The 26,590-nt window shown below is 40.5% G+C and overlaps 1 protein-coding gene across 1 annotated transcript in view; it reads right to left on the bottom strand.

Annotated features, from left to right (window-relative positions):
* The window catches only part of ADGRB3 (adhesion G protein-coupled receptor B3), a 445,550-nt gene extending 437,563 nt beyond the window's left edge, over positions 1–7,987 (bottom strand). The window contains exon 1 of the mRNA XM_065630898.1: positions 7,234–7,987. Within this exon, the coding sequence (XP_065486970.1) occupies positions 7,234–7,987 (754 nt within the window). The remainder of the gene's footprint in view (positions 1–7,233) is intronic.
* Between the last annotated feature and the right edge of the window lie 18,603 nt (positions 7,988–26,590).

Genomic DNA, 26,590 nt, shown 5'->3' with positions numbered 1-26,590 from the left:
AGAAGAAACACATGCTATAACTGTTTCACATCTCTTTTGTGGGCTCTAATCTAATCTTCATTTAGACCAAATTATACTGATAGCATGGGGAATTTGCCTTGAGTAAGGACAACAATTTGGCCTTTGCAGAGTAAAGTAACAACACTGGTCTTGTACAGTTATTATAGATTGTTTTTATTAACTCTGATGGTGACTAGTCCATCAGAAGAATGTGTCAGTAATTTGACAAAAACTGTATTTATAACTTCTCTAAAAGACTAACAGAACTGAGAATGACTTTCAAAAATTTGAATGTCTTCCTCTTGAGATTTAACTAGCATCAGAAAGGTCTCTAACTGTGAAATATTCATAAATCAGTGATGCATAATTTGTAAATTTGTACTTTTTATCATGTACAACTTTCTCTATTCTAAAGAGCATTTTATATTTCTTGTTAACAGTGAATGCAAATAATGCTCAATGGAATTCTGTAGTGACCTTTGTTTTATTACAATTACTGCATACTTATAAATGAACAGCTAAACTTCAATTTGAGAACTACAACAACTTTGAGTTGGAATCCTTTGATAAAACACAACTGAATAAACTTAATAAAATTAATTCCCTAAGAAGAGAAAAAGGAAAGTCTCCTCTGAAAATTTCTCTGTGTATACCAACACACAAAGCAGATTTTTCCATGCTTTTGCAAATAGAAAACTAAACAAAACAGCAATATGGAAAGATTTGAACAGAAGATGATAAATTGCTTTAGAAAGAGCACAGGAGAACATATTAAATGTAATAGCTCATATAATCACTCCATTATATAAACGTATAAAATACATAGGTATAAAACACTGCATAAGAATAAGAAATGCAGTAGCTGCATTATGTCATAATATAACTCCATGTAATGTCACTGAAATCTTCTAACTGAAATCTCACTATGTAAACAGAAACACCATTAACTTGCGTTAATGGCTGTTCCACATGTGAACACTTCCACATTTGTCAAAAGCATAAGCAAATCAGAGGACAAGGTCTAAAACACAGCAAACATATTGTACTCTGCCCACCCAAAGTATGACAGAAGTATCATAAATCACAAGGCACAGCTTACTGGTATGTGAAAGGCAAACAGAGGGTGTGACTGGTCTGAAATACTTGATGGTCCAGGACTCAATACTACCGAGCACTTGTTCACCGGAGCCAGCAGCAAGAAAGTCAGAATTCTGTCCCTAATTTGGGTATTCTTTGACTTCGCTCTGAACACTTTATTTCTTTATATACCTTTCCCATTCTGGATCATTGGTTCATATTTATGTTCTATGCTCTCTACAGTGGGGGGTCTCTAGCAGCATTTGTCCCCAGCTGAGAGCGAGTCTCCACAATGTCTGATGTACAATAATGCACATAAATAGAGGTGTAATTCAAGCAAAAATGGCAGTCTGGGGAACCAAAATACTGGTTTTGGTTATAATGCAGCTTCCAACATACTATTTCATGAATGTTTTAAGCAAGCAATGAGCTCAAGAAAAACTAGTAGTCAGATCCTATACAGTACATTTGTGATCTCGCTGAAGGCAGGGCAAACACTTGACTGCAGTAGGCTGACCTTTTCCACAACATAAGTAATACACAATCTTGTTAGTATGAGAAGTGCTGAACAAAATACTGATAGAATCCATGATACCAAAGAAACCAACGATTAGACATATATATGTATAAACAAGTATATTTACTAATAAAGCATTTAAGTAACTGGAAGCAAAGACATTTATATAGGCTTTTCCTACCATAAAGGAAATCGTCCATGTATTTTCCTTTTAGAAAGTATCAGAAAACTCACTTATGGATTGACCCAAATCTCAGGAAATTCAATACACATATGTGAGGTGCTGATTGCTCTTGCACGCAAACTTCTAAACTTCACATCAAAACAAGAAGTTTAATAGTTTACTGAAGTAAATCAGATGGAAGTGATCAATACAGCACAAACTGATGTGCAATCATTAGTGATAATAACATATGATCCTTGAAAACAAAGACAGGGTTTATTGATTAAAAGATATTTTGATCATTAATGCTTTTTGTACAGTGCAATGCTTAAAAAAAAATCTGAAATCAAACTTGCATGGCTCTGATAAAGCATCCCATTATGAGTGGTCTACAGTGACCCAAATATGTACTAAGAATATAGATGTTTAGGGTGATTGTTTTCTTTTAGCAAATTAAGTCAAAAAGTGACTGGAATGAAGTGCACTGGAATCTATAGGAGATTTTGAAACATTTCCTTCAATTTGGAACCAGATCCATAAAGAAGAAACACAATGTCTCTAGCTGATTTTATGAAGGTTTCCATGATGATTTTGGCCATGAACATTTTAGGAGGAACAATATTAATGTAAAAAAATACTTAAAGTTAAATTATTTTTCTTCACATTCTAGATTTTCACTGAGATCAAACTGCTCACAAAATTGTGATAACAAACTGCTTATAACCACATTATTTTAGTATATCAGTTTTAAGTTTTTAAACAATATTTTATAAGTCATAATGAAAAAAACTTTTCATGCAAAATTAGAAAGCCTGTTCTTTGTTACTGCTCACCTTCCTTTCTCCCCTTGAGCTCATGGATAAAAGAACCACTGCAAGCAGCAAGTTATAAAAAATATTAAGAATATTCCAAGTCTGTTATTGTAGTCATTCAATATTCTGGACAACAGATTCCTTTTGGATTTTCCAAATGTTGCTTTAGTCTCTCAAAGAGTTGTTGCTCACTAAATATCCCTGTAGAAATATAAGGTTGTTAGACTCCATTTCGTAATTTTTGATCTTCCTAGACAAATCCTGCACTGATTTAAGTTTAAATCCTCTGATGGAACCATGCTATGACATGTTATTACTGCCTATGACTTTCTGACTAGACATGTCCAGACTACTCAGCCAGATAGTGACCTCTGAGTATGTGATGAATATTAGAAATTCATCTTAAATGTGTACAACAGGACTTGAGCATTGACGGAACAACATATCAACAGAGGCATGCGTGCCATGAAAGCTTCACAAAAATATCTGCATTATTCAACAATGTGTCATAAACTATTGTTTTAAAGAGACATCTTATAGTAAATGCCCTGTTAAGATATTCCTGTGTTTTTCAGACCTGAAATCATAAAAAAAAAAAAAAGGAAAAAAAAATTAGTTTCTGAATATTGAGATGCTGGTACTCAGCTATTAGAATTTTTGACAAAGTAGACCAATGCTACGTTTCTAGCATATTAAAAAATCCCTACTAAAATTATTTTAGACTGGCTGAACAAGATATGCAAGATGAAGCCTGAAACTCCAAATACCAAGATATAATTAATGTGAATATCCCTTCCCTTCTTCTCTTCTGTTGGATAAAAGTAAGAAGATGAAATAATTATTTTCATTGTTTTATGAACGTCCCTGTCAGATATGGCAGTAAAACACAGGAGAAAATTCTCTCTTAGTTTCTGTCTAAGTAACTATTATAAAAACCCATAACAATATTATGGCTTTGTGACGGTCACAATAAGAAAAGAGATTTTTGCATTCTTATTGCCGTAATTCATAAAATCGAATGGATTGACTACATGCAAAAGCTTTACGGATCCACTGAATTTGGAACTGAGCCCTGTCTTATTGACAGAAGCTTCATGAGATAGTTCAGTCACAGCACTGAGGATCAAGAGTACAAATTCCCCTGACTCCTTAAATTCAGGCCCCTGCCAGTGTGTTCATTCAGATCTCTTTGCTAGTGCTTTGATCCAAGCTAAGCACCTCAAATGTAAGGCTATGGAAAAGGATCAAGATTCAATGAAACTGAGTCTTAGTGAAACAGTGATGATTTTCAATATTGCTTTAATGAGCAACACCAAAGATGATATGCCTAGAAAAGAAGTACTGATTAAACCACATATTTCAAAACCATTTTATTCAAAAAATAATAGTTACAGCTTCCTTTTTTGACCTAGTTCATTTTATTGTTCAACTCACTTCAGCACTTCTAGAAACACAATCATCCATTGTATACTTGTCACATCTTTTGTAAAAGGCAACACTTCTTTAAAAAGGAAAAATACTGACTTTCATCCATTTTCTTAAGCCATTTATCATGTTCAAAATTGTAAAAATCTTCAGAGGTTAAAAAAAGAAACAGTAGGCTTTTATCTAAGTACTCTCTATTTACATTATGAATCTAAAATGTGACTGGAAACAGTTTTTGGAAAAGATTTTGTACTTCATAGAGTCAAGCTTGATGAAAGCAAATCTGAAGAATGGGAGGGTATGCATAATCCTGTAAAAAGCTGTCAGGTCTTTGCAATTCCTTTCCAAAAGTCATTGCTAGGCAGTACCAAACCCCAAAGTAATACACAAATTCATAAAACACAATCCTACCAAGTCCAGAGCACTCTCACAGTGATAGACAACTGCCATTTCCCTTAAAACTCAACTCACACTAATAAAACTGTACTTTCAGTTGCCACTATAAACTCTAACAGCGAGAAACAATACTCTTATTGGTCAACCTTATTTTTGCTGCCTGTGCTGATCTAACTTGAACTAGATTGCCTGTGAAAACTCAATTTGCATTTCTTGCTTAAATGTTTGCTGACACAAGAGATGAATTGCATTATGTTTGTGGCAGGAATATACTACATTCTGATCCCTCAGTAAAGCCTCCAACTGAGCCACAAACCAGCTTTACACATAGAAATACAGTGACTGATGTGGTTGATAAATATGGCTATATCTGCAGAAAATAGACTCAACACACCTCTCTTGGATTTTTAGCCTTCTGAAGAAAAATGAAAAAATCCTTTAAACTGTGAGTAGAATAAAAAGCATACTACTGAGAAGTACCGTGAGGCTTCATTTGCTAACTGATCATAACTTTCAGCAGCAGTCTGATGAACAATTTCCAAGTGCATTAAAGTAACTAAAATAAAACACTGAAATAATTGTATTATTGTTAAAATTGTCGGTGACACCAAAGAAACCCCAAACCCCCTAAGTGCAATGAAAAACAAGTGAAGGAAGCCTTAGACCTACCAAAAAAAAAAAAAAAAGAAAAGCCACCTCCTCTAACAATGCTGTTTATCAAGCTAATATCCAGGAAAAAAACACAAGTAGAGGCAAGAATTAAAATATGTCTGAAATTGGAAGCAAAATATGATGGAAACTTGTTTCGAAACGTAAGGGAAAAAAAAAAAAGTGCTTGCCCTAATTTTTCTCCATCCTCTCCTCTAACCACATTTCATAAATAGGTGCTTTAACTGGGAGACACGCTCTCCCTTAGAATTCAGCGTTTTTTTGCGAGCGGTACGAAGGGCCCCCGGCGGCCTGTGCACCCCCAGTGCTGGCACTCCTCACCCCACCGCGGTGGCAGCTCAGGATGGAAACCAGGGCGCGGGGCGGGGGGAGGACGCGCCTTTCTCCCGCCGTGGGAGTGACCCCGCAGTGCGGGGGCCGCGGGGACAAGCGCCGCCCGCCCCCTCCGCGGGGCCACTAACGCGGGGCAGCCGCCACACGACGGCTGCGTCCCCTACGCGCCCCTGGAGCTGCGCACTTTAGGTTTTCTGATGGGTTCCGTGACACACACGATGAAGGGGGTGCGAGCAGTGCGTCCCACTTAACTTCGACGGCACGCTTACGCGCGGTGTGAGCCCCTACGCACCCGCGCAGCGGCCGGGACTCCCGCCCGGTTCTTCCCGCTGCGCCCCAGGCTCCGCGACTGGGGCTGCCTCCGCCTCCCAGGGCACTAATTAGGTCTAAACGATGTGAAATACCATCCCTGCCGCTGCACAGGCTTCTCTGGGAGTTTTTTAGACGAGGCGAGCTTCTCCGTCATTTAAGATCATTCTGTTTCCTGAGCTCCGAGCTGTTGGGTGCTGGGAGAGGCGCTGACCTGCAGGACACCCAAAGTGTCCCTCATCCCTCCACTCCCCCCCCCAGCCCTGCCTGCGGCCGCTGGCACCGCGTCAGCTGGAGCAAGTTCAGCTTTTCTTCTCCCACAGCACTGGGGCTTGGCTGCCCTTAAAGAAAATCCTCTCCTAACAACGTGTCAATGTTACATTCCTCCACAAAGCAACTTCTATTAGGGGGGCTGGGAGCTTGGCGCTGCCTCACCACAGACTGGGAGCTTTGTGGCTATGCAGAAAACAAGGAGAGAAGGAACATTTCCTGCATTAAAATGCAATACCCTGGGCTTGATGATTTATCCCTTGCCGCAGGGGCACATCCCACCCCCCCCATTCTTGCATGACTGCTCTGAAGGACCCCATCACCCAGAGACTGCAGCCACAGCCCCCCATCTAGGTTCAGCCTACACTTTCTCTGCCTCTCATCCCTCCAACGTGCTTCCCAAAATCACCCCCAACCTCCTCAGAATTTCAGGAGGTCAAAACAGGAGGCATGAAGCAGAGAGGCTAAGGAGATGCTGCCACTCTAACTGCTGGACCCCTGTCTTCCCAACCTTCCACAAGTCCCCTTTGCCAGCAGGGACACAAAGCAGCTGCTGGGACTATCACATCAACCTCCTCCCCTCACTAACATTGCTAGGAGATTCAGAGCCTTCGTCTCCTGGAGCTAAGGCTGTCTGGAGAAGCGAAGCAGCAGCAGCCCGCAGCCCCTTCACAGAGCTCCAGGCAGGTCAAAACAGCATGTCCTGACCCTGCACAGTGCCTCACATCTTTAGGCATCACACAGAGAGGGCTCACCCTGGAAAACTGCATTGGCTTTTGGTTTGGTTTTAGGTTGCTGAGGTCTGGCCCAGCTGTGGGACCAGGTGTCATGACCATGGTAAATCTCCTGGTCTTTTAGTCAGGTTACCCACATGCCTTTGGAAACATTTTCCTTGCAAAGTCAAGGGGGGCAAGATTTTGTAGTCAGGTGGTTGCAGTAAAGAGGTGTTGAGGGGGAGATCGCTTCCTGGCTTGCCAGCTGTGGGCATTACTGTAAGTGGGGGCTTGAAAACAGATGGATTCTACTTATGGGAAGTTTCAACAGTGCTCAGCAGAACGATATGCTGAAGGTTAGGCCAGTTTAGAAATGAAAATGCAGCCTTCCCTACCCTGAGGGAGTGTGCATCTTCCCCAGCCCTTTCGCCTTGTCTAGAGGCAAGCTGGAGTGGAAAGCAAGTCAAATGAATGTGGGTATCAAGGAGCACCAGCAGCAGGACCTACATACCGGTGTGGGATTCAGCTCCCCCTCCAAGAAGCACCTACCTTCTTTTGGTGGCCGTTTGGCTTCTCTGCTGAGGTTGCAGACCTGGGTGGTTTGCAGCTCCTGGGTCAAGCAGCCCTCCGTCTGCTCATTGAGGGGCAGCACCACGTTATTGAGCAACACCAGGGACTGGTCATCTATTCCCCATTCTCCCAAATGCTGAGGGCAGGTGCATTTTGTATACATGATCCCACAGGACTCCGTTCTGCCATTCTCGGATTTCAAGCAGCTCTCCAACCAAGTGCATAACACATGGCACCCAAACTGGCTTGGGCTCACCTTGTTCAACACCAAAAACTCAAAGAAGGATTTTTGGTCTTCTTCTTTTTTGTGTAATCCTGGAAAATCGATAGGATAGACGCGTCGTATCTGAATAAAATTCTTATCATACTGCAGAAATACAAAAGCATTCTTGGAATCGCAGAGCTGCATTATAGAGTGGTTATTTTTTAAAAGATCCTTTATTTTTTCGTGGGAAAAATGATCAAACTGATAAGCCAAGAGGGAAAAGCTGGAGCAGCTGAAGTCCTTTTTGGAAAATTTCAGGTAAATACTATATTTGGTCGGATCTGGATTTTCCAGCGTCCAAGTGCAGTTTGTGAAGTTTTTAGGAAACATTTCACTTACAGAATATGATCCATAAATGACCCCCTTCACCAACGTGGAACACCAGAAGTCTTGGGCAGCATTAAATCCAAACATAACCAGTAGATAGGTGGAAAATATATAAATCAGCAAATTACGAACAGCCTTCATCCTATGTCATTTGGCCTGCAGGAGATGAAATGAAATAAAAATGCAAGTAGAATTCTTCACGCATTGAAAACCAAACTCCTTCCAATATTCGAGCCAGCTGTTTTCAAGCTTGCAGTTAGAGCCCCTTTCAGAAAGAAGGGCAGGTAATTTTTATTTTATAACGCAAGGGACGGGTTTGCTGCTGTGTGCACAGCGCCATCACGTGGCCTTGGCAACAGCCAAGTCTCCTATAGTCAAATTAAAAACCAACATCTATTAGATTATTAATAGGAATGTCCTCTCCTGTCTAGGATGTAGTCATCATGGCGTGGACTAGAACTGCTCAACTTAGGTAAAAACCTAGACACCTTACCCGGCAGACCAGGAAAAGGACAATTCATTTATTTATTTCTTTAAAAAGTGAATAAGTAGTCTGCTATAGTCATATATGTGCATATACAATATGCACATGCAGAATTTCTTTAGAATAGGACAAGAAAGCCAGTAGCATCTGTTGTTACATATTATTTTTCTATTAAGTCTGAGAAGTAACTGTGAAGAATTACAGCCATAATTTAAAAATGCACAAATTATTATTTGTTACAGATGGAACATTATCTCCCATATGCCTACATGCTTTTGCCCTGGCCACCTGGTATACAGAGGTCTCTATAAAAAGAAAGCCCAGGCAGGAAATACTGAGATTAATGTATTAATAAAATTTTGAGACTATTGGAGAAAGAAACAAAGACAGATGAAACTAGTCCTGGTCTGACACTACCAATAAATGCCAGCTTTTTAAGATAATAATTTCAATCTGCTACAGCCTCTTAGGAAATATAAAATGGATCACTGTATTAGCATCTACAACCAGTATCTCTATATAGCTGCCAGTGCTACAGCAGTATCTCTGCATCTATTGGACTGCACTTGCCCTCTTATTACAAATATCTTGTACTGTCTGGTTAGCTGTGTTTTGCAGATGTGCGCTTGAATGATGAAGGACATATTATATTTTCTCTGCTAGTGTCTCCAAATAAAGCTGTTTTACTGCACCTGTCAACCATTACAGCGTCCACATGGTCTGTTCTCTTAACAGTGGCCTAGGTTAATAAATCAAACCTTAGTTATATTTACCTTTGTAATGTTATCAAAAAAATTCAAATTGAACGTTTTCAGAATTAAGCTTCGAGAAGTTGCTTATCTCTTAAAAAATAGTAGCTTTTCACCTTCTGCTGTCAAATGCAAGCAGACAGAAGTGATACCAAGATAATTTCAAAACTCTCTAGATTGCAGTCTCTTCCACTGTTGCTCTGTAAGCAGAGGCAGACATACACAGGCACTGTTACTGAGTTTTGATGTGTGTCTTTGCCTAGCTTTTCATCTCCTCACCAAACAGCAAGACATCTTCTCTCTCCCATTGCGTAACACACAGGAAATCACCAGATTAAGCTCCCTTGAAGAGATTTTTCTATCTCCTAGATTGTAATTCAAACTCTGAATCTTGAAATGTGCAAAGCATCACCAACTCTAACCCTCTTTATAGTGGAGGTTAAAAAAAAAAAAAAGCAGAGCTGCTGCTGAGTCTATCCACACAGTCAGATTTTCTCCTTTCTCAGGTTCCATCTCAATGAATAGCATGGTCCTCCTTCTCCAAATCGGGTCAGCACAGCATTTAAGGTTTTTTAAAAGTGAAACTTATCGGGAATTCTGGAAACAATTTCCCCTTTGCTGAAGCACTTTGCAGGCAATGCAGTTCTGCGCAGTGTTATTCAGGATGGTGTAGGCGTTGAAAGCCAATGTGGCAATAAGTGTCTAAATTAGGAATTTCACCCAGGAAAAAGGATTAATTTTATAATCTGAAAAGAAAAAAGGGGGCTTATTTGCTTTTCTGCTTGAAAAGGAAAAAAGCCTCTGACTTTTCTCATCCTGTGTAATATTTGCATTAGAAAAATAAAGACGTCTGCAGTGCTAGGCTGTTTTCTGTGAAGAAATGTAATCAAATAGCCCTCATTTTAGTTGCGTGCTTGTTCACGCAAGGCTACTGAAACACAACATTGTCTTAATCTCTCTCCCTGTGTGCATTGCACGCACACACGCACGCACACACATATGAATTGAGTGTGCCAGCACCATTTCGTTTCATTTGCAGTATTGCTAAATACAAGAGTGAATCTGCTCACCGAAAGGATTAGTCGCTCAGATTAAAAAGATCTTTCTTTTCCATGGAGGAGGGAGTTAAAGGACGGCCACAGAGGCTTAAGGCTGGCCATTTGGGAAGGGGGAGAACCCTCTTCTGCTGAAAAGCAAACGGGCGTTTAGTTTGGATATTCCCCAAACTGATTTTCTAGGTGACACTGTAGTTTAGCCGAACATAGACGGCGCCATCACTCCACTTATTTTTCCCCCCCAAAAGAAGACCCACTGACTTCTCTTATTTTAACTTCCTATTAACCTAACATTCCTCCCCCCCCTCCCCAATTACCCAGTCGTGCACAAACCTCAGGTTTTCTCGGTCTCGCTGGAAATTACTCTTCAGGAAAGCAGACCTGTCGCAAAACGGACTTCTCTAACTTTTAAACTGCAGAGCTGAAGTAAATGCGGAGATCATTTTGTATGTGCTGTCTCTCTCTGTATTCTTCAGCAACAGCCTGTCCCCCTCCTCCGCCGCCTCCTCCCCGGAATCCCGAGCTAAAAGCTCTCCAGTCGTAATCCCTCCAAATGGGAAATGGAAATGCCCCGGGTACCCTTACCTTCCACTCCGAAAGCTGTCAGGCTATTTCTCTAAACCACTAGCACCACAGGCACACGTCCCAACAACAGTGATGGAGAGATTCCCCTTCTGTCGGAAGCACCGTTTCCCATTTTCCCCGGCTCAGGTTCAAAACCAAGATTTAAAAAAGCAGCAGAAGATAAAAAACGCAGCGACAAAACCCCCTCAACGCCACGCACACACCCCACCGAGGAAAAAAAGCAGCTTTGGCTCCGGATCCACCAAATCCAACCACATGAAGGGAAACAAAAGAAAAAAAGAAAACCACCTCTAATCAGCGAGACTGCAGGGGAAAAAAATGGAACTGGCTGAGCAAGCGAAGGTTTTTTTTGTCGGCTTTTTTTTTTTTTTTTTACTTGAAACAAAGTCTCAGCACAGAAGCCCGATGAGCGGCGATGCCAGGCAGGCGGCGGTCTGAGAGGAGGACTAAGGCGCTAGTGCAGATTTGTTGGTGGGTTTTGTTGTTGTTGCTATTACTAATAGACTTATTCCTCTTTCCTCCCTCCTCCTCCCCCCTCAGGCACTAATGGCCGGACAGCGGCGGGGGGGTCCTTGGCTGCCGATGTCGGGGCGCGGTGTGAACGCCGGGCGCGCAGGGAGTACGGAGGGAGCGAGAGCGCGTCTCTGCCGCTGCGTGTGTGTGTGTGCGCGCGTGTGCGCGCCCGTGTGCGCGAGCCAGTCAGCCAGCCGCCGTGGGTGCCGGTGTGCGAGTGCGCGCCTGTGCGCGCCCCCGCTGCGCGCCCCTCGGCCGCCCGCTGGGCGCGGGGGGTGGCTGCGCGCCCCGCTTTCCCGGGGCGGCGTGCGCGCCGCTGCGCCGGGCCCCCGCGCGGCGGCTGTGCGCGCCCCTGCGCCCTGCTCCGCGCGTGTGCGCGTGTGCGAGGCGCTCCTCCCGGCTCCGGCGGCGGGGCCCGCGTCACGGCTGCTCCGCACCGATCACGTCCCAGAAACGTTGTTTTCTGCGTCCGGGGGGGGTCGTTTCTGGCCTCGGCTCCCAGCGCTGGGGCCAGCTGCGCCCCGCGTAAGAGAAACTGGCGGGCGGGGAGCGAGGGAGACAGGGTTGGCGGGGAGGGCGGGCGAGAAGCCCGCACTCGATCTCCTTCCTCTTGTTATTTCTTCTAAAGCGTGAACCCCCCCTGTCGCAGCCCGAAGAGCTGCCAGTTCGGCACCGCGATGCAGATTAACTGATAGAGGGCTCCGAGGATAAACCCTTTCAAACTGCCGCCTGCCTTCGACTGGAAACAATAGCAATTTTCTCAGCGAGGCTGCAATTAGCTTCGTATTTTGTTCCCAGCCAGAGATAAGGCTGTGGCCGGATCGCGGCTCCATTCATTCACCCGGCTGCCGCCGTCCGGGCGCTCTGCACGACAAGTGCCGCTGGGCTCACCCTGGGAGGGATGGGGAGCCGGCAGGTGCGGTGGGGCTGCCCGGAGCCGGGTACCCGGCGTGGGAGACGCGCTGCCCCCGCCCGGGGGGCTCCCGCTGGCGGCTCTCGCCGCCGGGTTGCGAGCGGAGTTTGCCAGGCGACAGCGGTGAAGTAGCCCCGTTAGCGGCGGGTGGGGCCCGACAGACGGAGGAGTTTTCGCGGAAGGAGCCTTGCCGCAAGGAAGGCAGACCACCCCTGGGGTGTTGTTTTTTGTTGTTGTGTTTGTTTGTTTGTTTGTTTTCTTTTCGGTACAGATAGGTAGGGTTGGATACTCATTTTCTCCCTCCCTTCTGGCTGTCTCTCTCCTGCTCCCCAGGGCGGGTTAGCTTGTCCTCTGGCCTTTCCCACTGGCGTAAGAGGTCGGGGCACTCTACGCGACAGCAGATATCCGGCGTGAAAATTAGGAGATGACATTTTAATAAATACTGCTGTCAGTCACCAGCTCGCAGCCTGGCTGCTGTGCGCTCCCACCGCTGCCATTCAGCAAGGAGAACAAAGCTTTGCTGAAGCTGTGTGGTCCGGCTCCTTGTTACAGCCCCTCTGCGCCTTCAGAGTTCACATGAAACATGACTGTGTGGTTTTGAACGCGCCCTCCCAGCCACCCTATTGAAATAAAAGTTTAAACTCCTGGACAACGTCCAAACCAATCAGTCCTTAAAGCAAATAGTTTTCTCCCCTACACCCCTGCCCTATCCCCTGCTAGGTGTGAATTCCAGTAATACAGAGCTTTTATGATTACAATTACACGCTGCACAAATTCTGATCAGAGGTATTACTGGTCACAAACCGCTGCTGACCAAAGTAAATGAAAGCACAGTTATAGCTTTTTACTGCATTTTCCATAGGTACAAGCTGTAAACCACATCCCTGCTAGCTTTTACAAACATAAATACTTTATGTCCCTGTTGTCAAAATGAAACAATATCTACTCAAACCAAAGAAATGTGAGAGATGTGCTTGATATACACCCAGCAAATACAATGCAATGAAAACCGAACTGTTACTGGCTTAGAGATAATAATATTCTCCCACATTCAATGACACTCCATATCATCATGTTGATCATCATGTTGCTTGGAATACTTCAAGGGAAGTTCAGTTCATTGACAGCTAGATATAAGCAGAACAAATCAAAGGTGTACATAAAATGCAGCATTTAAATATGGTTTTTTTCACCTCCTTTATATTAAATTAAGAACTTGAGGGTAAGTCACAGAACAAAACATCCTGAATGAACTCTTGCCTGTTTCTTATGGCACTGACAAGTTGTAGCTCCTTTAATTGTGAGTGGAAATGAAAATAAATACACAATGTATGGTAAACCATTATGTTTAGCAATCTCCTAGGTATGCCAGCCCAGTGACTAGCTTCCACTTTTCAGTTTTGTGAAGACATGGGAGTGCTGGAGAACAATCTGGCAGGGAAGACTCTTTGGCTTCTTGTCTACAAACTGAAGGACAAGAAGGGAGTTGCACCAGTCATACATAGGTTAACTATGGGAGCTCAGAACAGAGGGATGGGATGGCAGCACAGAGCACTCTGCAGGTTTCTTCTCAAGATTTGTTGCATTTAGACTTGTAGGTTTTAATTACTGGAACTAACTGTAAAACAAGCAGTACCATTTGTAAACACACAAGTATCCATGACCCACTTGTAGGTGCCTTTCTACTTCAACTGAGGGCAATTTCAGAAATAATGTGTTTACTAGGTGTCACGCAGCTGCATTTGAGATAACAAAAAACTGGAATTTTGATACTCTAGAAGTGAGAGTCAGGATATGTTTAAGTCTACAAAATAAAAATACATAGAATTGTAACAATATATTTGTTTAAATTGGGCATGCAGACTCTGTTTGGAATGGTGCTATTTTGTATGTACATTTAGTGCTGAATTACAGTTTGTAGGGCAGATGTAAAAGGAACCTATACACATTATTCAGAAATATTGAGTAAATTGTTTGAGTACCTCTGTTAAAATCTAGGAATAAGGTATTAATGAAATCCGACACTGTTTCATGGGAGGGCTGTTAGAACTGCATGGCACATGTGGTGCCATCTGTACTACAAAGAAAGTATCAAGGCACTGAAAGAAGTGTTATATCACTCAGTAGTAGTGTGGTAGGGCTAGGCACAACATAATGAATGCTAAATTTATAGTGCTGCTTTCTAGAGTCAATGTGATTGTTTCAGCAAGGTTGGGCTTGATCCAAACTAGGAAAGAGGGAGGAGAGTAATATTTTTAAGTAATTTCTGTATTAGTGAGAAAAATGAGGCTTACTCAATTTAATATGTTGGATGGAATAAATTAAAGGGTTTGTTTAGTTACTTTTTTAGCACTTTGAGATCTTTGGTATCTTGGTCACAGCAGCTAGGTGATTTCAGTCAAGTTTTAGCATACACAGCACAAAATTTAACACAATTGGAATTATAATTCACTGGCATTTTTGATGCAAATTTTAAAAGGGAGGACACAGTTTAAAGCAAGTGGTTTTGGAGAATGAAGTGTTCTCTCACTCCATCACCTGTCACCCGTAGGGGGACTCTTTTCAAGTCAAGGTCACTGTTGCAGCCTACAGTGTCACTCCTTTGAGCGAATAACAGACAGTCTATCTCCAACACTCAAGGCACACATTAAAAAAAAAGGTTTTTCAACAAAGACTTTCATACTGAATTCTTAATTTTTTATTATTATCATCAATATTAACTGACTACAGACACTTATATATGTCACATTATTATGCACAATAATGGAAAGTGTGGTTATAGAGTCAACTTACAGGTACGAGTCAAATGGTATTTTACTGAGCCTTTTAGCTTATGTAGACATGGCACTGGTCTGTTCCTCACATCCAACTTTACTCGAACATACAAGGCCCTTCGAAATCCCCTTTGGCAAGCATAGACATTGTATGTAGTCTGCATCACAGGTTCTGCTGCATAACACCAAATTTCTACAAGAACAGTGTTTCCTTGCTGTAAGTCAGGGAAAATTTTAAAACCAAAGCTGATGTGACCATCTCAAGAGAAATGTTATTTAATTTAGTCTGAAGTAAAGAGATAAAATGGAAGATGCTGAATGTATTATAGCTATTAGAAAATTAAATAAATACCTAAATATGAAAAGAAGAAAAATGTTTTGTTGCTCTAACAGGGTGAGAGTGAGTGTAAATTGGAAATCATTTTATAGACTTGTATACATTTTCTGGTCTACTATGTTATAAGCCAGTAAGAAATGTTGCATTTCTCTAATGAGTTCAGATTTTAAGTGTATTTCAGCAGTATTAATTTTCTCTCTGTTATCAAGAGGAAATATGAATTTAATAAATAATAGGCTCTATTCTACCTTCTCATTTTTAAGTATCTCTTGAAAGATTATATAATTGTACCTGAATTTTATTAGAAAAGAGATTTGTATTTTCATAAATACTTAATAATGCAAGACCAGTAGATGGTGCTCAAGAATATATAGCATAACTGAGGGGTAGGGGTGATTAAAAAGTTCTATTTTAAAATTTAAAAATTTCAGCGAAAGTGTAGGTTTTCTTTTGAGAAGTTGATTTTTCATCAGAAAGCCATGCCTCCTTCAAAATTTCAAGCAAACCTTAGGTTCGTTGACAATTTTCAAGTTGATAATGTCAGCGATTTTCTTGCTTGTTTTCAGTCTTTGTGTGGCTTCTTTGGTGAGGTTTTTTACACGAACTTTTGAATTCTGCTGTTGGCTTTAATGATTTTGATGCTGTTATTTGATCACAATTGTCGAGCTAGAAGCAGTGAAATTCATGCAATAGGTGACACTAGGAGCATGGGCAGAAGGAATCTGAATTATATCTGAGGACTGTGCATTATCCTACCTCAGACAGTGGCCTTTGAACACTCCTGAAGAAGATGCAGAAAACCCAGAATAGAAATATTTTTGACAATCTGGCTTCATAAAATCTCACCTAGTCTCCAGTACTTAGAGATCTGCTTCAGTTTCCAAATAAATTTCAGTTCCCCTGCAATACTGGTTTAGCTAGTTTAACTCCATACATCCTTGTTATCTGCATAAGCATCTAGTTCTTTTCAGTCTTATATTTTTTATAGCTCAACTTTATCAAATAAAGAGTCCTACAGCATAAATGTATATACTGTGTGAAAACTGATGTGTATCACTTCTGTTAAATTTGCTGCCTTTTGATTTAATTATGTGTCATCATATTCTTGTATTGAGGCAGGGAGAAATGAGATTCTGCCTTACTCCTAGCAATTAGGTCACATATTTTTAAAAAGCATCTTTTAAATTTGCTTTTTAAGATAATTCCAGTTATTCCAATCTATTTCCACAAAACCATGTTTTTTAAGGAACTTCAATCATTCTTGTCGCTTTTCTGTTAAACACCCTCTGGTTTTCTGATATCTTTCTAAGATGTAGAAACTGGTACTGCACACAGTAGTTCAGATGAGGCTGCAGCACTGATTTATATAACATTGTTTTTCTTTATCATCTCTGTCCTGTTCTTGATTCATTTTAATATTGTGCTGCTTCTGATAGCTGCCACACTGAACAGAGGTCTTCAGTGAGCTGTCTATGTCTCTTTATCAGTCTCTTGTGAGAAACTTTGTCAAGGCCTTTAGGAAGTTTAAATAAATGATGTCGGTTGGTTCTCCTTTGACCACTACAGTAGTTTTACTGGTGTGTTGAAAACATTCTAATAAATGAGCAAGGCATAATCTTTCTTCACACAGATATATCACCTCATGGTCTTCTGAATGTTTTATTTTCTTATTTTTAATTTGCCAGGTACAGATGTAAGATTTATGAATCTTTGATTCCCTGAGCCATCCTAAAGCCTTTTTATAATATATATGAAACATTTGCTGCTCTCTAACCTTCCAGTACAGGAATTGTTTTTCAATTAGAGACTGCATAGTTCAACTACTCCTTGTTCAGGATTTTCAGTCCTGGTGACTTCCTGCTTTTTAAATGATTGATTTGTTCCAGCACCTCTTCATCTGATAGTACCTCATTTTTATTACACAAGAGTAGATATCTCCCTAACATCCTGTATTGTGAAGACTGATGCAAATAAATCTTCTGTCTTCCTAGCAACATGCCTCTTTTCCTTAATTGCTGTCTTTATTCTCTGAAGTTCCCAGAAGACACAGTGACTCTCATAAGCTTCTTGCTTTTGATATATTTGAGGGATTTCTTTTAATTTGTTTTTATATTTTTAACTGTTTGATTTTTAGCAGTTGCATTTGCTATCCGGTTTTCCTTCTTACCTCTTCACTAGTATAGCTTGCAATCGTGTTCCTCATTTCATGAAAGTTGCCTTTGCAGATTTTGACAATTCCCTGCTTAGCTCAAGTAGCGTGTCAAATCCTTTCATTTCACTCCACTGGTTTGCAACTTACCTTCCTTGTTTATCTCCTCCCCTCCTCCCTATGTGCATTTATAAATGGAAATATTCTTGGTTTTGGGACGACTATGAATGCCATATCTGAGGACCCAACTGCCTTTAATTTTGATACTAGTGTTGTTTTGTTTGACTAACATGCATTTTATTGAATACCTCTGTCCAAAGGTTAGTGTCGTGACATTTTTTGTATATATTATCTAGATGTATTTAACCTCATTATCTTAGGATCACTTAACATTTTAGTTCAGATATTCTTAATCCTTGACTTCTTTCTGCTTATTGTGGTTGAAGTCTAAAGGTGTGTCTAAACTGTGCTTGAATATGGGTCTGCTGGTTAGCAAGCTGAACTGCTTGATTTAAGGCTATCTTACGTCTTCCGAGGTGACAGTCATTTCTCAGAACAGTCTTCTCTCAATTATGTGCTGTTTCAAGAAGTAACTTCCTATTGTTCTGAGAAATTACATCTTCAAGCTTTGCCATTTACAGATTTGATTTATTTCTAATTGGGTTGTCTAAGATCTATGATTATCATGTTCTGTTACATTTTCTTGCTTTTTTCCTTTTCTACGCTACACTTTTAATACCCTAGTTGTGACCTGCATTCTCTGGCACATGCCTTCCTGTGCCCTGGGCTTCCGTTCTCAAGTACGGCCCTCTTCACTTAGAGAGTTTTCTCACACTGGAATTTATTGAATCTTTTATGTGCAGGGCAAAATGCCATGCAGGACTAGTTTATTCTCTTAGTCTGGGATAGTTTACAACAAAGCACTGTAGGTTTTTTTAATTTATTTATTAAGGTATTTATCCAGTAATTTTCCTGTGCTACCACACTTCCATTGTGGCAATAACATAATACCTTCTTCTATTGGAAAGCCTTCTATTTCACTTATTTTGCTTTTAATTTGGAATTTCACAAAAATATTTGTAATTCTTTATTTTGACCAGATGTCATTCTATGGCATCTTTCCTGAACTTGTGCTTCTTCAGCTGCATTTTTCATGAATACTCAGAAGTATTTGTGTTACCAGTAATATTTGTAGATGACCTGGTGTTCTTTGGCTCCTGTTTATTAAGTGATCAGGACATTTTTTCTAGTCTTTAAATGTATGAAATCTATATTTTCAGTACTTTATATCTTGCATATATAATGGTCGTAGTTTGAAAACAAACTTGTCCCTAGTTCACGGTTTCACGTACTCTGGTGGTGAGATTCTAACTAGTTGTACTGTTGTATGACTGTACAGCTAGGAAGAACTCATTGCGTTCCCTATATGTGGGCTATAGCATAAGCTTTAACAAATTAATTGTAGAATATTTGTGCAAAGATCAAAATAAAAACAAGGCCACTGTTTTCATGTTAATTATCTAAATGTACTGAAATCCTCTTTACACTGGGAGGAGGACAAATATTTTAAAATCGCCCTTTCATTTCTGATGTTATTAATCTACTCTAGAATATTGCCCAGTCATTAATCAAATTGAACTGTGATAAATAAAAAAAACCCCCTGTGTTGTTTTGGCTCACTCTACTAAAAAGAAAGATATTCTGAGTTAATGCTGAATCCATCTTTAGTGCCCTTCATTTTGCTTATGTAACCTGGAGGAGAGTGGCTTTGTACACTTTGTGTGTTGTTGAGATCACTAATCGCAGAGGGTAGTGTTAAAATATGGTGTCTTGTGTTGAGGTTTTCCTTGCATTAGTGAAAATGAAGGACTAATAATCCTGTCTAGAGCTTATCTTTCTGCTATTAAGAAGCATTTAGTGTTGAAAATGCACAAAATATGCTGCTTGTTCCTGACCAAGTTCAGCTGCAATCTCATTTTTTGGTCAAGGTACTAGTACAGAATCTTGTTTAAATAAGATCTTAGTGGAAGACTTGAGTTCAAATTCCTTTTTCAAGAGTTTGAAACATGCCGGTTTTCCTCCTCATAATTTATTAAGCCAGCAAAAAGGATAGCAGGGCTAACAAAGGTATGCTCCATTTTTGTTATTCCTCTTAGGCCTCTTTCAGGGAGACTCAGTTCACAATGTCTGTTCAGCATGGCATACGGAAAGAATGTTCTAAACAAGGACCAGAATCCAAGTGACTCTCTATTCTCTTATGTCTTTAGTTTAAGGGAGTGGATGTACAAAGGTCATGGTGGCACCATTCCTGCCATTACTGCCTTTGACAAAGTATAGCCTGTCCATTTCCTTAAAAGAAAGTTTCTATGAACCTGATTTTAGGAGAGTATTCTGAACTGTGTGTCCTGAGCATTAGAAAGTAGTAGCTGAAATGAATTTTTGGGAGGTTTCAGGCAAATCCTTTGTAGCAGTATCCCCAGTTATCTGGGGCTTTAGGTTGCCACTTGCTAAGCACACCAACTTTCTGAGGCACATAACTCTCCCCAAGAACCTTACTGAAAGGAAAACCTTCATCCTAGTTCTGACTTCCAAATGCTGTGCTAAGGAATGGGAATTGAAGTCTCACCACAGTCCTCCTCTGCGTGCTTCTTTGGTCCAAATGCATATATTTTAAGAAAAATAAATTAATATTCTGTGTGTTTAAGGACAGTATTTTCTCAAATACCCAATATTTCCATGGAAAGCCCATTCAAGTATTAGCTGAGTCAGCCAGGAAACTTAAGCATGGGAGGAAAAAAGGGACAGGTTATGAGACGCTGGTACTACAGACTCATGAGTGGCAAGGAAAGACTGGATAGCAATTGATTATTCACTGTCTTTTCTAGCAAAAGGAACAGCAGGCATCAAATGAAGCTGGAAGGAGTCATGCTCAAAACAGAAGAGGCAATTCTTTGTGCAGCAGGTAACTGACCTTTGAAACTCTTTGCCAAAGGATGTTGAAGATAATTAAAAATCTTCATAGGCTCAGGGAGAGACTGGACATGCATATGAAAGAGAAATCCAATAATGGTGGTGGTGAGGAGGGTGTCAGTAGGTGTGCAAAATCAGGAATTTTCCTGAGCTGAAAATGACTGGAGATTGGGAACCTTTTAGAGGAGAATCTTGCCCTGTTCTTACGCCTCCTTCAGCATTTACTTGCAGTCACTTCTGAAGCAGAGTGCGGAGCTAGATAAACCTTTAGTTTGGTCTAGTATGTCCGTTTTTATCTTCAGTCTTTCTGGATGTTTTCATACTGAAAAACTGAGGGGTCCATTTTCAGAGGCACTGATGATGGAATCAGATGGAATTTGGAGTCAAGCAGCAGACATCAATGTCCAGAATGTCAAGACATCAGTATTTTAGTTTGGTAACATTGGCTGAGTGCCTATAATTGCCTAAAGTATTTGCACACATTAAAAAAATTTGAGACATAGTCAAGATTCAGATCAAGTTGTTACCCAGGAAGGACATTCTCAAGGTCTTTTTTTCTTTGTCTGAGCTCCATTGCTTTTGTAAATGGAATAATGAAATGTGAACCCAACATATACTTAGCATTAGCTTCAGCTCCCCCAATGTTTTAAAAAAGGAGGGAGCTGCATCCTTTTGTAAAATTGTCTGGTATCTAAAATTTGATTGAATATGGCAAGGGTTATCTTCAGCTAAAGGAATGTTTTAAAATTGGGAATAAATGCATATAGGTCAGAATGACATCCTCTATGATTCTGGAAGAAGATACTTGGAAGAAGAAAAAAATGTACTCTTTTGACGAAATAGCTTCCTTGTCTGCATGGTAGACATCCAGAGTAAATAGTTTCATTGGAGTGATTTGAATTCATTTATATGTCATATACACTTTTGACATCATATTATAAAAATTATATAAATATCTGAAAAAGAGAAAACATCACACACTAATAGCCAAAGGCTGACTGTCGAGCACTGCTTACTGACACAGACAGGGCTTCTCAGATAACTGTCAGCAAGTGGTTCATAGTCCACAGTTCTACAAGGAGCCGCTGTGAACCTCAATCACTTGGTGAAAACAGATGTGAATGTATCCTTCAAAATTTAAGAAATGCAGCTTTTTGGAGTTGTTGAAATATGTTTCAGGTCATTGTATTAGTCTTCTGAAATGCTCTTGGCATGGAATTTTTGAGGAGTAGCTGAGCTTACTTAATATTCTTAAGAAACATAAAACCTGACTCAGAGAGATGTATGCCAGCAGTAACTCAGCTCATATCAATGGCCTTGTACCAGTGTAAAATGTATGTGAGAACAGAATCGTGCTCTTGATATGTACTGTGTGCTCAAACTGAAGAGTGAGACGAGAGCAACACATTTATATTACCAAAGGGCAGAATACTCTGTGAAAATATGGGGTAGTACTGTAAAGAGCTGCAGGTGACTGTCATCATTCTGGGAGACACATTCTGTCTACACTATCCAAAATATGAGAGAGTGCAAAAAAGAGAGTTCCCAAATTGTCAGGCACAAGAAAAGAGTGTTAGCAGGGTGGATTTTTTGTTATTGTTTTGGGGTGTTTTAAAGATGAAAAACTATGTTTGGGTGGTTGAGAGCAATGAAATGACAGATACACTAGTTTATGTAGCTGTCTTCAACTGGATCAAAAATGGGCAATAAATAAAGGGAATTAATCAAAACAGTATATAGCAGCTACACTAAATGTGTTGTATCTACTCCTAAAAGCTATAGGGGTTTCTCTTTCATAAAGTCTGGCGGTGTTCCCGATCTTCTCCTACAAGTAATGTCTGATGGTGCTGAATTTTTTTTTCCCCCTTGATTTCTTCTTTTCTTCTTCTCTCTTTCTATTTCTCTTTCCTTTCCTTGCTTCTGATACGTACATTTGAATCTGTGATTTCACTGGTTTTAATCAGTGAATCCTAGACCTTTTATTGAAGTGATATTACTAAAAATTACTGGTGAATGATATGTTGGTATTGTGAAAACTCCCATTCTCTATGAAGATTGCTGACCGTTATCACAATAAATTTAAGCAGTGTCACTGAAGTCAGCAGATCTATGCTGAATTAATCAGTATGGAATCTGGCCCTAAGAATCATAAATGATAAAGTCATTTGTGTGCTTGCAACAGTTCCTGAATGGATAGCTCAGTATAGGTTCCTTTAGAATGACCTAAATGTACATTTAATTTATTTTAGAGCATGTTGCCATCACACAAAGTGACTCAGCTTCAAAGTTTACTTGGTCTTAGTCTCTGTGACCTGATAGCTAATCAAGGTAAAATTTAATATTAGATTATTAGATTCTACATGAAATTTTGAGTTTACATTGTATAGATATCAGAATTATTATCTCATCTCACATCAATTTAGCATAATCTCAGATATTCCAGTTGTACCTGTACCAGAACTTGGCTTCTTTCACTGGCAACTGCACTTTATTTTTTGATTGAACTACCTGCATGCACATGTACGATTTCCTAATATAGGTGTGTCTACAAGGGGAGTATAAGATGTTTGAATCTGCCTGAAAATATTTTAACTGTTACTAGTTCATATTTTAGCCACTCAATGAATACATGGATGTTTGTGCTTATCAAAGTAAATATCCATAAATAGATGAATGCACATAGTACCTGTACATGAAGTATAAATACATGTAGGCAAGGAAGAACATTAACTGAATGCTTACTTTCTGTGTCAGGAAGAAATTGGGTTATGAATATCTCTATCTCATGAGAACATTCAACCAGAGGCTATACACTGATATAAAAATTAGGATACCCATACATGTAGTTAACTCATCTGTTTAAAAAAAAAGGTATTTATAATATTATTCTTCATAAACTTTATTTTTGTTTATTAGTATTAGATTTCCATCTGTGCTTTATTTTTTGTATCATACCAGGCTTTTACAAGTAAGTAGGTCACCACGGAAAAAGGAAGCCATCAAATGTAAATAGTTTCAAACACTTGCATCACACTGTATGTTAAAAGTGACACAGGGCTGAAAAAAAATTGGTAGCCTGTTTTCAGTAAAATGCTTAGATATGATCATATTTCTATTTTATACCCATTTTAAACATGTGAGAGAAAGGGACTGAGAAATATTTCATGATGGTACTACTTAAATATGATATTCAAATATACTGACAAGAAGCTGTTCTAATCTCATCTCTTCCTTTCTTTTATATGCCTCCGCTGGCTTCTTTTCTCTTAGTATATTTAATACAATCCTTTCATTCCACTTACAAAGCCTTCCCTAATCTTTCTTATATAGTTCTTGCACTCATTTTTTCTCTCTCAACTATGTATTTCCAGTGCTTGGTATTTCTTCTCATGCTTCTCTTGCTCTTGTGTCACTGGCTTTTCATAGGCATCTATACTATTAGAATATTTTCCATAGTCTAATTTTACATTCTATTAATTGCTCTTTGAATTCTATTGCCACAGTATTGTTTCGACTATGTGGAAATACAGATAAGAACTGAAGGATATTATTTATTTAAACAGCAATTTTCTTAACTTACCTGAAAACATCTGACAAAGAATAAGGTTCTACAAGATGCAGGTGTTTCTCAGTTCCTTTCTCCCCAACATTCCTCAGAGAACTGGCCCATCAACAGGGTATGGGTTGGAATTACTCTATCCAATTTTGGACATATTGCTAAAATGTAGACAGATGGAAGATGTCTCAAATGTAGATGGGCGTGGCTGTTGCGCACACCTTGATTAGGTCCAGAGCTTTCAATATGGCAGTTACTGGCTCTTTCGCACCTTTTGTGCCCCACTGTGGCTGTCCTCGTGTACACATCATGGTCAACACTGACTGTCACGTCCCCCCAGCACCTGGGGTACAGTGACTTCAGTCACGTGTACCCCATTGGTTGGGGGAGAAGGAGGAGTAGGACCCTCGGTCAACACACAGCATCCTTAGGCAGCAAGGTGCCCAGACCCAGAAAAGCTCCTGGACCATGCTCATAATGACCACAGCTTAGATCTGATCAGGGTATTAAACGGGGCCCTTGTCAAAGATGCCCTTTGAGTGGTCTTCTCAAAGCAGCAGGACTGTGATTGGAGCCCTCCCCTTAAACAGGGATGCCATTGAAGGAGACTTCCCAGGATTGAGAGCACTCATCTCCTCCTTGGTGAGTGATTTTCTTCTGGATATATCCTTGAGTGAGGCCTTGCTCCCCCACCCTGGACAAAATATTATTTCTTCTGGTTACCCTTAAGTGAGAGAGGCTTCTTCTGGGTGAGTGCGTGCACACTTTGGATCATCATTCTTGTGTGGTTGTGTAGCAATAATATCCCCAATTAGTATATTGAATCTGCAGTTTGTTAAATATTTTTGGAGTGCTGATCGATTTTGGATTACACCCCTGTTTCTCACTGATTTCAGTCTTTGGTTTCAGTCTGTTGTTTGGTTTTGGTTTCGGTTCCCAATTAAAGTTGTTTTAAGATTATCATTTGCTTGGAGTGATTTTGGGGTCCCTCTGTGATACTGAGCTCCTTTGTCTCCTAGTATGTTCAACAAATAAAAACAGATGCTCCTGTAATATTTTTCATTTAGTCTTGCTGTAGATCTCTGAAGTAAGTTAGATGATTCACATGCTGATAGTTGCCGTTTTCCCTGTTCAGATGTAAATGTCTGAAGTTATATGAGATGAACTTTATTTCTGCTGTCTCATGTAGTGGATAGTGGGCTGGTAGAAGTAATTTTCTGACTCCCCAGTTTCTTTGGGTATCCCCTTCCCTAAGTCTGTTTCTGTCTCTAATTTGAATGGAAGTCAGACCTTTAATAAAATTTCTCTGCTGGAGAATTTGTAACAAGACGTACTTAAACTGTGCTTTTGAACCTTACCAGAGGGGTCTCTGACATGATGTGGAATACAGTCCTGTCAGTCTGGAAGAGAGGAAAGATCCTCCCAAGTCCTAGTAAGCAATCAGAAAAATGTTCCCAACTGTCTCCATATCTTGTCCTTTTAGCAGCATAGTTTCCCTCACCCTGTTTCCAGCTTCTTTTTTCACCCTGTACGTCCTGTCATTTCCAGTGGCCCACACCATGCCAGGGTAGGGCATCGCTGCAGCACTGGGGTCACTGTCCCATGCCTTCCTGCGAGCTGCTGTCTGAGTGTCCAAGGACGGACCGAGTGCTCTGACTCCTCCTGCCCCCAGGAAGCAGACGGATGCAGGCAGGGGGTGCGCACTGGTTTCATGCCTGGCATAAACCCAGCACCCTACTGAGGCTCAGGTAGGATGTCTGTGTTGCTGCCGTGCTTGCAGCTCTACTGCTTCAGCAAGGCAATGTTACTTTGCTGAAAACCACCACCCAGTCAGTCCCTGTAAGTAGTTTGTGTCAGCCACCGGCTTGGCACAGTATAGGCGAGCCCAGCCTGTGTTCTGGAGCCCTCCATGCCTGGTTATAATCTGCCACTGCAGCTCTGCCCATAAATTATCAAAAATCATAAGTATGGATGACTGACAATTGATTACCTACTTAGGAAGAGGAGTTGTTATGATTTAAGGTGTCTTCATAAACATTCCTGAATTCAGGAGGTATGTGGCATACCTCAAGTCATGAAACCACATACCAGCTCGTATGAAGTCTTCTGATACCTACCCATCCAACTGTTGCTGTAGAAGGACTTGCAGGAGTCAATGTCTTTTTTTTTTCCCGCTGATCCAGATAAAGCCTTGATGATATTCTGGATTCACTCCCTTCTCTCTGCTTGTCTTCATTAATGCATTGGTCTTCTGCCTTTCTCTCCTTTCCTGAGTTGATGTCTTCCAACATGTCTTGACAAGTTTCTTTGAAGCTATGAACCCTTTGGGGCCAGGGACATGTCTTGTTACAATTTAAGAAGTGCTGTGGAAAAGATTTTGACCATGCTAGAATAAAATTTAAAAATATTCATGAGATACAATAAAACTCTTCACTCACATACATGACCACAGCTGGAAATGTCCAGTTGAGAGCAGAAAAGACTGATACTTGCAGCATAAGCTGCACTGGCTGCAAAGGTCTGACCCGCTAACTATACCAGCTAAGGTACAGGACACACTGTGAGGTAAGAACCAGGAATGCAGGAAAAGAACTTGAAGCACAAGGGAAGGGCTTTTTTGTTTGTCTGTTTATTTATCTTTCCTTAAAGAAAGTAGGCT

Source organism: Caloenas nicobarica, chromosome 3 (assembly GCF_036013445.1).
Source record: "Caloenas nicobarica isolate bCalNic1 chromosome 3, bCalNic1.hap1, whole genome shotgun sequence".
NCBI classification, from domain to species: domain Eukaryota; kingdom Metazoa; phylum Chordata; class Aves; order Columbiformes; family Columbidae; genus Caloenas; species Caloenas nicobarica.
The sequence above is the reverse complement of the archived record's forward strand: the minus strand, read 5'-3'. Positions and strand labels throughout refer to the sequence as shown.